This window comes from Pomacea canaliculata, linkage group LG11 (assembly GCF_003073045.1).
Source record: "Pomacea canaliculata isolate SZHN2017 linkage group LG11, ASM307304v1, whole genome shotgun sequence".
In the NCBI taxonomy this organism is placed as follows: Eukaryota; Metazoa; Mollusca; class Gastropoda; order Architaenioglossa; family Ampullariidae; genus Pomacea; species Pomacea canaliculata.
This window is the reverse complement of record NC_037600.1, coordinates 14,499,691-14,510,886: the sequence shown is the minus strand read 5'-3', so window position 1 is coordinate 14,510,886 and position 11,196 is coordinate 14,499,691. Positions and strand designations below refer to the sequence as shown.

Below are 11,196 nucleotides of genomic sequence, written 5' to 3'. Positions count from 1 at the left end.
ACTCGCCGTTTACGAAGTTCAATAGAATTTTGTCTTTTCCAAAAAAAAAAAATAAATAAATAAACAAATAAAACCAAAACACTTTTTGGTAATAGGAGTGCTCCTAATATTGGGTTTGTGTGACAAGATAGGTTTGTTTAGCAATTTTTATGTGAATTATTGTCGTTTCTGTCATATCCAAAGGACTGAATGTGGTGGTCATGATGGCAGAATTCAAGCGTTAGCTTCAAAATTGTTTGCTGTTTGGGGAAATCTCTATTGTTGTCATCTTTATCTCAACTTTCTTCTATCTCCAAACACACACACAAGGGCTAAAAGAAAGAGAGTGGGTAGAACTTGATGGCAGTCTTGTCATTGAGCTTAAGAACATTACTGTCTGTTTCCTTTTTTAGTGTGATAGAGAGAAGTTTATAAAGCCTAGCAAGACTCCAACAAGCTTTGCTTTCATAACATTTATTTCTAGATGTAAACACATTTTGTAGTTTGCATAATGGGAAAGAAATGTCATTAAGAGCGCATTGCATTTATTTTTCTTGAACGCACAGCAAAAGTAGAAAGAAAAACAAACCTAAAAGCAAGAAAGCAGTTTCAGTGCTACACTCAGAACAGCCATTGTGTACATACTAGTATCAGCTGTACAAGCTTTCCCTTTGTATATTTACAGTAATAGCAGCTTATTATTTAGTTTTGAACAAGCTTTTGACGATTTAGAAAATACATGAAAAAAATTCAGATCAAATGCTGTGACTTCCTCCCGACTACTGCCACATCGAAGCAATTGCTAAAAAGAATATAAAAGTAGAAAAAAAATACTCGTTGGACGCAGTTTACAAAACTCAAGCGGCTTTTTCTACCCAAGATTGGGAAGACCTGCGACTGTTGTCTGATCAGACACAAGTGTTGGACTCTACAAAGAAGTAGAAGCCTTGCTGGCAGGACCTGAGGAACGCATCGCCCCATAGGTCGCACTGGATGTATTTGTTCTCGTCTGGGGCGTACGGGAAGTACAGCCTCTCTGCCGCAATGTTTTCACGGGTACACGGGTACGCAAACCCTCTGGAGACGATGCCGCCGGTGCCAATGACGATAGGCGCCTGGGTGGTGGCAGGAATCACGATGTGGTACTCGGGGTGATCGCCTGATAGGGTGAAGCCTGGAGGTACGCAGGTCGTGTCCGGCTGGTCCCAGACGAAGTTTGGAGGACAGGGCATGACGAACGGAATTTGGTTGTTGTCGCACATGATGTACTTGTGGGGGTCCTTGGGATAAGGGAAGAACCGGGTAACACCGTTGCAGGGGTTGATAACATCTGGCAGGACCTCACAAGTGAGAGCGCTCTCTCGCCACACCTGGACAACGAAGCGGGAAAAAAGACTTTGAAGTCATGAATCTGAAGTGAGGTGTGCGCAGGCTAGTGTGTAGGATTGTCGGCAAATCACCTGGAGGACATCATAGGTTTTACAACTACCGGCCCCTAATGTCGTGATTTATAATCCACGACAGGAGCAGTGACATAAACAACTCAAAACTAGAAAGAAATAGAAGAGATCAAGGGAGGGGAGGACAGGATATTCTAGGTGGATGACAGCAAAAGAGTAGAGTGAAAGGTCATGGTTTGTCTCACCTCATTAATGGGGCAGGATTGGACGAATACCCCGCCCCACATGTCGCACTGCAGGTACTCGCGATCGTTGGTGGGGCACGCGAAGAAGAAACGGTTGTTTCTCAGGTTCTCCACCGTGCAGGGGTTGACGGGAAGACCGCAGTAGCCAGTGGTCACCGGTGTGCCGCACCCGGACAAGATCGGGCTGTTCGCTCCCACACAGTATCTGCAGTCTTGGCTGAAGAAAGGTCGATCTGAAACATTCGCGTGAGCGCATGCACCAGATGCTGTGTGTCGTTGGACAGTATTTTTTTCTCTCACTCATTTGCACACACACACACACACGTGGTTACTGGTTGTCAGAATTTAAGCTCTAGCCATGGATGTATAGTTGGATGGCTGTCTGTCTGCCAAGACCAACGCTTAGCCTCTTGTGAAGTTCTCCGCTGTTAGTCTCGGCGAGTCTAAACAATGAATGCGACCAAACCGGAAGTTGTGTACACACCAGTCTCGTTTTAGCAGTTAACTGTAAAAATTGTCTGCCAGCAGTCCAGTAATACAAGTTCGTGCTCTAGCTGTAGACAATCACGAAACATGAGAGAGATAGGAAAAAAGTAAATAATACACTGATACAATATTACCAGGACAACAACAACCACAAAATCTGACCAGGTGGGCAGTGGGTGATGTACATCCCGTTCTGCAAGTCGCATTGTATGAAGAGGCTGGTGCTGTATGGGTAGGGAAAGCGGTCCACTGTTCTACCCACCGTGAGGCAAGGGTTCGTAGTCGGGTATGGATAGTCCGCTGAAAAGACACAGACAAAGAAAATATAGTTTATAAACACCACCAAACAATATGAATCGGTCAGGCCGTTTTTATTTTAAAAATATGGACAAAAAAATTCGGTCAGTTAGGCACACGCATGCCAGATCCTCACGCATACGCAGTTTTATGTGTGAACAGACAAGACAGATACTTACTTGTACACGGGGTTTGGGTGGTAGCTGAAACAAAATAAAATGTAAAAATTGAACTAAATATTTGACAAAAGAGCGAAATTATCACAACAATGAGATTAAAAAATTTAGACAATCGAATATTGGAAAAAACGATAAACAAGTGTAAGAAGTCATTATACTTATGTTTATTTACTTCTGGTCAAAAGCATACTTTAACACAATAAATATTTCTTATAAAATGAATGCCTACCTCTAACACAATACATAATTAACAATAAATATTCTTGTATAAAATAAATACTTTACAAATACATACTTCTTTCAAATGTTTATCTACTTCTGAAGCATATATTTTACATGTTTATCGACTTCTGTACAAGAGCATACTTCTTAATAAACACTTCTTTCACAATTCTTACTACACTCGCCTCACGATAAATAAATTATTGCTCTTTACATGAATAGACTTCTCACACATGTTTAAATACTTGTGGAGGAGATACACTTACTTGGAATGCCGTTGACGGCTTCGATTAATGCAAAACAGTTGGAAGTGCTGGACGTGGCCTCCAGGAACGTGACGTAGAGGTAGGGCGAGTTGGCGATGATGGACACGGAAGCCACGTCAGCGGATGTGGTCAGAATTCTGTCCGCGACGTCCCGGAAGTACTGGTCGGGCCTGGGGGTGCGAGGGGAGACGTAGATGTTACCGCTGCTGCAGGTGGTGTTGGCCTACGAACAAAAATATTTGTCTTTCTAGTTATTTTGTCTAACCCTCCTAGCCCCGAAAGACATTTTTTTTCATTTGTTTACCTCGCAGAACTTTCGTCAGAGGGAAAGTTTTTTTTTTTTAAATAAAGTAACGGAAGCATTTTTCATAGCTACTATTCGTGCAAAATTAAAAAAGTAAAGTCCTATGATAAAGGCTTGTGAGATCTACTAAAACAGCTTAGACCAAAGAACACGTGACCAAAGAAGTCTCACTCTGATCGTCATCTGTTGGGACATCATAGGAAAAGCTACGTTGCGACATTGGTCCAGACGACAGCGGATCATCCCCAGCGCCATCATAGGCTCTATACACAAAGAGCAAATAGTCAATTTTCTGTAGCCATTATGATAAATATATTTACTGCCGCATTATTAAACAGATATAACACATCTGTACTCATTGGTATGGTTTCTATACTCATGTAGCTCTTAAATGGAGGCCGGTGGGGACTGAATATAGTCAACCCTGACTCAGATGGATATAACCCTTTAGTTCACATCCTGGAGCAAGTCCATCCTATAACATTTCAGGGTGCTTCATGGGGTTATGGCTCCCCCTCGGAGTTAAGACTGTCCCCTCCATATTGCAGACCTTTTGACTGTACGAAGCAGAGGCAAAAATACATCTTCATAACACATTGCTGAAGCAGCAAACTAACAAATTTTCGTTGCTGACGGATCACATCAAGATGAATGAACGACTCACCTTTGCATATTTTGAACTGCGTCTCCTGTACGATGTCTTTCAAGTGCTGGAACTGATCCACCCTGAGCTGATGGTCGCACGCCGGCTCAGTAGCAACTGTGGCAAGGGAATTTAAGACAGCACCAGTGCCTACCCCGACAGTGAACACAGACACCCCTTCAGCTACAGCCATGTTCCTCGCCTCCTGCAAGTAGAAAGTTTATATACTGTATCTGTCCACCATTTGAGACCTGCGCATTGACATCATACTGCTACTGCTGCTGCTGCTGCTGGTACTACTACTAATAATAATAATTATAAAAGTCTGATTGGTCATGAAAGGACAAGTTTTTCGCTGTTTTCCGACACTTGGAATACGAAGTCTTGAACATTCTGACAAGAAAGGAAAATAAAGCACTTTATTCTATTCGAATTCGTTTCGTCATTTTCAGAAACTCCATCCACCATAGGGACCACTTGAGCATTACAAAATCACATAGAGGATCAGGAGGATACTTGTATCCTATTACTATTTGCAAAGTCTGTCAAACCAAATCCCTCTTCGTATTGACCTGCATGGAAGCCGTGTTGGATGGCTGGTTGTCGGTCACCAAGATGAGGATCCTGGCAGCGTTGGCACGTCCAGTGCTTTTGAAGGCATCGGCCAAAGCACTTCGCAGAAAAAAACCAGTGTCCGAGGTACCTGCAGTCGCTCCAGACATTTGAGATGCACTCTTGATGGCCGCCAAAATCTGGACAAGACAAAAACCTGGAGTAGTTAGCAGCGATATATCGTCTGAAAATTTCTCAACATCTGTTACAAGGGCGGTCGTAATGTTCAGTGAATTCCATGTAATGAAAGCTACTTGAGAGAACACTGTTAGCACTATTACTCTAAACATGTGCGCCCCGTTTGCGTCCATCTTCCTTGTACATAACTCTTCAACAAGATGAACTCTCCATTTAGTCTAATTAATCAGCAGCAGGTCGATGTGATGTCAAGGATGAGGTAGGAAACTTACATCGGATTTCACTTGATTAAACGAGGTCAGCCGGAATTCGTTGCGAAGATTTCCTGCTCCAAACTGATACAGAGATACCCGGATCAGCTGACTGTCCAGAGTCAGCCCGTCCACGACAGACGACACGTATTCCAACATGCGTTTGAAGTTCTCGTTGGAAGTGGCGCTGTCGAGGACGAAGACGACGTCTGCCTGCTGTGTCCCACTGCAAGCTGAGTCAACATCAAGACATCAGTGAACGATCTCTCACACACACTACACACATCCACACACACACACAAACAAATAAACCACGGATGTGTATATGTGGACTGCTGTCTGCCGAGACCAACGCTTGGCCTTTTGCGAAGTTCTCCGCTGTTAGTCTCGACGAGCCTAAGCAATGAGTGTGACCAAACCGGAAGCTTTGTACACATCTGCCTCGTTTTAGTAGTTACTGGGAAAAAATCATCTGTCAGCGGTCGAGTAATACAAATTCGTTCTTACACACACATACACACATATGTACGCACACATCTTACCTCCGTTCCAAAATTCAACTGAACGCGTGAAGTTCGTTGCAGATCCGGATAACCGATAGAGATCTTGCCGAAAGGTTCCTTGCTCTTCGGATGTTGATGGGACTGGTCGTTCCTAAGTAGGTTTATTTAATCAACACGAAAACCTTTTAATATTTCATGCTTAATGGGGTTATTTCTTACCAGTACAAGTTACAATTTATATTTAATTAGAACTATAACCCTGAAACCCGGATCAAAGCGCTTGCATATAAGAAAACACACACACTGTCGCGTACCACCCCCAGACGGCGGAGGATGCACGCCCGTAACCGCTCGCACAGCCGGAACGAACGCGCAACCCCCTCCGCTCGGCCGGAGACGGCTTGCTGACATACCATTCGAACCACAGGCTGAGCGCAGACCACACGACAACGACGACAAAGACAAAGTTTACAAAACAAACAGCTTTATTAACTAACATAAAATAACACTAATAGGAAGCAAGTATCAAAATAATTCCAAAAAAAAATCTCAAGCGTCTCTAACACCTGCTTAGAGTAAACACACAAAAAATAAACACAATAAAAGAGTTGCCCTGTGTACAGGCGAGATGCGAAGCAAACACAAAAAATGCCCACCACCCGCACGTACTGCGGGGTGGCAGATCAACTGTCCGCACGAAGTGTCCGCGGGCGGCAGCCCGCCCTCTGGCTCTGCGTGCCGCTCCAGCGCTCGACCCTACCCCCCTTCTTCTTCTCCTCCAGCTGGCCCCACCCTCCCTCCTCTCGTCCAGGTACGAGGCTTGGGTAGGCCGCTGGTCACGTGAACCCCTGCTCGCCGGCCCTAACCCTGCTCCACCTAAGGCTGGCCGCACACTCGCGCAGCGGGGTCACGAGTTCACACGCCGACGAGGTGACGCGGGTACGGGTAGGCCGGTTGACACAATGGCGGATGATACTTCAACGACGAAAAACACGTAGCATAAAACATGGAGAACAGGTAGGATAAGTAGAAACAAATGGAAGTGTAAATGGAAGCCCAAAATGGCTTGTGATGGTGAGAGACCAGCGCCGGCCGCTAGGGCCACGGTCCCGCACCATCCCCCACGTCCGGCGCCGTCCGTAGCCGGATGAAGACTCTCCAGAAAAGACAGAAAAAAACGCGCCAATGACCCCACGCGCGCGAAAGGCAAGAAAAAGACAAAGAAAAGGGGGGGGAGGAAGCCAAAGAGAGGAGGGGTTTTCTGTCCCGTCCCGAAAAGAAGAGACCTGTGAAGACCCTGCGAGCAGCGGACGCGCGACGACGACGCCGCGAGTCAGGGCTCTAGGGCTCGCGAGACGGATAGGGTTACACAGGGACCCAGGTAAACCGTCCTTTGCTTCTCCCCATCCGGACGCACACACCCAGCGACGGGCCAGCACAGTACGGGAAGAACAACACGGACAGCAGAACAATCGCCGACACGCGACACACACAATACACAGGATGAAGGAAATCGGAGTATTCAGAATAACCACAGATGCCTGTAAACAGATGTCACATCCAGAAAGATATATATCTTATGCGAGATACGAACTGAGGACATCCAACTAGCCACTGCGTGACCATCCGCCCCAAACCCGAAAGAATAACATAGGAAAGGTATTTTGAGAAGCATGAACGAAAGATAAAGATAAGAGAAAGACGACGACTAGAGAAAGATAATGACCAGAAAAGAATTCACAATAGAAATGAAACGGAAAAAATTCAAAGCATTTATCACAAGCTGTAGAAAGAAAAGATACAGCAACAACAACAACAACAACAACAAAAAAAAAAAAAAAGGCCGACAGACTGAGTCAGAAAGCAGTAACAATGGTGTAATACCGCGAAGGTGATGTATAACATGGCCGCCAGAGCGGAGTACAGAGGCTTCTGCAGGTCATGCCACTGAACATTCTGCCAGGCGATTCCGAAGGCGTCTTCTATCTGCCTGTACTTTGCCTGCAATGCCGCGGAGACTGGGAACCGTTGGGTGCTTTGGAACATCGGTTGTGACACCTGCACAGTTCAGATCATTATCAGACAGCTACAAAAGATAATAATTTGAAAAAAAAAATGTTCACCTGAAAGCTGTTTTTCGTTATTGTTTCTAGTTTATATCACAAAAATTCTAGACTCCTTATCACATTTTCGTTTGTACAAATCATGTAGAAATTACATGATTGATGACATTTTAAAACCCTAGCAATAGGGAGAGAAGTATGGATAAGTATATATTCACTATTCACAACACATTATCATTGTTCTGGAATAAATAATGTACGTATTTCACACCACATTGCAGAACCAAATCTGTCAGCTATCATCGTTTTTTATCAGCTGTTTCGAGGAGGAATTTTGTTACCCTCCATATGCCGGCATAGTAATAGTTGGGGTCATAGGTGTAAGGGATGGTCCCGTCCCGTGTTTCCACGTAGGCAAGTCGTCTCAGGAACAGGTAGTCCTCCGGAAAGATGCACGAGTGGTAAATGAGATTGACGACAGCATCGACCACACTTGCTCCTGAAGCCCCCGCCTGCACCACCTGTGACAAGGCAAGTACATCAGGTGAGCACACTGTGACCTATTGTGGTCACTCACTAAAAGAATCAATCAATCAATCAATCAATCAATCAATTTGATTAAATTAGACCAGTGCCTCTTATCCTCTGAAGCTTTGATCTCAAGCCGAATTCTTCTCTTTCATATCCGCCATCTACTCATCTACTCCCCATCAAAACCCTTAAATGTGCACAACATCATGTGAACAAAGCAAACTAAAAATAATTTAAATTTATATCTTACTGGATTGTCCGCAGAAATGGAGAGGTCGGTCACATTCACAATGGAGTTGGCTGCGGTTGCCGTGGTAATCAAGGCTGCAGCCAACAGGAACAGTCCTTTCTGAACCTCCATGGCCGGCAATTAACTGAGCACAGAAATAAAAATAGCACGACTAGAATCTTCTAGATGATAAAAATAACTATCAGGAGCTTTCAAATATACTTTTCAATGTTTTCAACTCGTTCATACTATTAAGTTGCTCTTACATAAGCAAGTGCGCACACACAGAGACCACAAATGGCGAAACAAAAGACATCAAGGGATGAGCAGACTGGACAAAGAACTAAGCTAAAGACCAAGGCAAACCCACCTCAATAAGGCAAAGAATAACGAAAACGCTTGGTTTGGTGTAAAACAAAATAAAAATAAACCAAAGCAAAAAACAAAACAAAAAGAGCGTATAAAGATAAATAACATTTCCGTTACTGTTCTAATTGAAGAAAAGAGAAATTGACTGTGTACAATAATTCTCACTTTTCGCTGATCTGTTCGTGGCATTTGCGACTTCAAGAGAAACAACAAACAATAAAACCATTACCAACTAACATAAATGCAAACAAGAGTTAAGTTCAAATATTTCCGGTCACAAAATCTTCACCAGATTTATAAATACAAAAGACTCAAAACACGAAGTGCGAATCGAAGTAGCCAGAGAAAAGTTGTGGACGGGAAGAGGACGTGCAAACTCCACGAAGACAGTTCTTCGAATTGGGAATCGAAATATTTTTACTTATTTACATTATATAAAAAATACTATGTTAAAAAATTTACTGAAAATAACGAAGAATTTACTATGTAAGAAAGAAATGACTGTATATAATGAAAAATTTACTCTAAATAACTGTGGATAATACAGCGCAAACTGCAAATAATGGAGAACTGTATACAATGAAGACATCACCGTATACAATAGAGAACTAAATGTTTGCCATGAAGAACTTGCTGTGAATAATGTAGAACTTACTGTAGATAATGAAGAACTTATTGTATAAAGTGAAGGACTTACTGTAAGAAGCCTCGGGACCTGCTCTCTACCTGACTTGTACCGGTCGGCAGGGCGAGTGTGAAGAATGACTCACTGCAGAAGGCTTTATACCTCTTGGCTAAAGTATTTCCTGTAATCAGACACAAACACCTTAGCTATCTTGGCAAAAATCTTTCTATGGTGTTTTCTTTTCAATTGCAATGTTTTGTTTATCGATAAAAGAGTTAAAACTTCTATTGCGATATGCTTCAGACCCCGGAGGTCAGTTCATCAACCAATAGAAGTACCAGCCAGGAACACGTAACCGGAATTCAGTTTCATTTAATTTGCAGAAGATGTACGGTAATGACTAGAAAAAGATTGTGAACAAAAACAGCGAATCAGACGCTCAGAAGCTGAATGAAGATCTTCCTTCTTGTCTTCCATAGGCCAGGGGAGATAACACAAGCTACTCTTGAGCCACTCACGAGGTCCGGCGTCTTTTGCTAGCGGAGTTTGGAAAATAAACTCTGGATTTTGTTATGTTTTGTAGGCGTGTATGCATGTCAGTCAGAGGGCCTCTGTCTGTCTGTCTGTGTGTGTGTGTGTGTGTGTGAGCGCGTGTGACGATGTGTGTCTATGCATGCCTTATGTATGTATGTTTTAATGTTTTGTTACGAATGGTCGAGTCGACCGGTAACATTTTCAATGTTTTGGTGATCTACTAACTATACAACAATAAAGCTTTGTTGATGTGTGGCTGATAATAGAGAATACTATCCTGATGATGACTTCAAAGTGTGAACTACAGGTGTCCGGGGTTACTTGCTGGATTCCTGACTCAAGGAAAAGAAGAAATAAGCCCGATATTGCCGAAACAAATAATAAAATCCCGGAGGATGAAATGACTTCTTATATTTTACTGAGACACAAAAAAATTAAATTCAGTTAAAAAATAACTCAAGAAATTCTTTCCTTTCTTCAAAGACTCAACCCTGCATCTAGTTGTTTGCGTCTGAAGTAGTTGTGGACTCTAGTGCCTCAGGCAATTGTTTTCTGCACTTTTCATGAAAATCTTTTCGTTTTGTTGTTGTTTTTTTTATATAGTTTCTCAGCCTTTAGAGATATCTCCTGTACTTACTTCTTAATGACTAATAATAAAATATTTAAATACTTTATGCTTTTCTTTAATTAAGGAGAAGAGTTTTCTTATAGACAGACACCTTTATTTCTTATGGTCCTTGGTTTGTGAAATTCAGTGACTCGTATAGGTCTTTTGGGTGTGTCTGTGTGGATTTGTGTGTACGTGTGCACGTGTGTTTGTGTGCGTGAATATGTGTGTGTGTGTGTGTGTGTGTGTGTGTGTGTGCGTGTGTGCGTGTGTGTACGCGTGTGTTTGCAAAAGTGTAAGTTTATGTGTGAGTGTGTGCTTGTATTTATATACGTGTGTGTGTGCTTATATATGTGTTTGTGTGTGTGTGTGTGGATTTGCAGTACATCTGTCTCCATCTTTCCTGACATCTCCCTGTATAAAACTGATTGTCGCTCTGATGTGACTATTGCACGAAAATAAACATCGAACATCATCACATAGAGACAGAAATACACTCGGATTTAAGTGTGCTGTGAATTGAAATAAAAGTGCAGCAGTCGTATTTTATTTGTTCACTTTTTTGCTTGACGAAAATGGAGATGTAAGTGTCACACATTTGTTCTTTCTTTTTAGTCAGGTCAGTACTTGAAAAAAGGTTTTGAAACCCCTTTTTCAAGCCGGACCTCTAATATTGTTGACTGACAAGCTATCTAGTTTATGCGATAGGTTCT

The 11,196-nt window shown here is 42.8% G+C and overlaps 1 protein-coding gene across 2 annotated transcripts; it reads right to left on the bottom strand.

The window, feature by feature from the left end:
• Nucleotides 1-437: 437 nt before the first annotated feature.
• On the bottom strand, nucleotides 438-9,542 carry LOC112575811. 2 transcript variants are annotated; one of them, XM_025257838.1, is made up of 14 exons: nucleotides 9,415-9,542; nucleotides 8,370-8,493; nucleotides 7,930-8,109; nucleotides 7,410-7,583; nucleotides 5,565-5,676; nucleotides 5,044-5,255; nucleotides 4,594-4,773; nucleotides 4,043-4,226; nucleotides 3,550-3,641; nucleotides 3,075-3,297; nucleotides 2,587-2,610; nucleotides 2,273-2,410; nucleotides 1,625-1,857; nucleotides 438-1,349 (listed from the first exon to the last, which is right to left on the bottom strand). In XM_025257838.1, exons 2-14 carry the CDS (start codon nucleotides 8,478-8,480, stop codon nucleotides 888-890), a joined length of 2,325 nt encoding a protein of 774 aa, XP_025113623.1. In that variant the 5' UTR covers nucleotides 8,481-8,493; nucleotides 9,415-9,542; the 3' UTR covers nucleotides 438-887. The 2 variants fall into 2 exon arrangements, with proteins under 2 accessions (XP_025113623.1, XP_025113625.1); XM_025257840.1 differs by having other exon boundaries at nucleotides 9,373-9,472.
• Nucleotides 9,543-11,196: the final 1,654 nt, after the last annotated feature.

Excerpts from the sequence above, each read along its gene's own strand:
- LOC112575811 (XM_025257838.1), bottom strand. The coding sequence starts at position 8,480 with ATGGAGGTTCAGAAAGGACTGTTCCTGTTGGCTGCAGCCTTGATTACC. Across the intron at positions 5,677-7,409 it reads TGTTATACATCACCTTCGCG|GAACGACCAGTCCCATCAAC; the intron begins GTATTACACCAT and ends AAACCTACTTAG. Across the intron at positions 4,774-5,043 it reads TTAATCAAGTGAAATCCGAT|ATTTTGGCGGCCATCAAGAG; the intron begins GTAAGTTTCCTA and ends TGTCTTGTCCAG.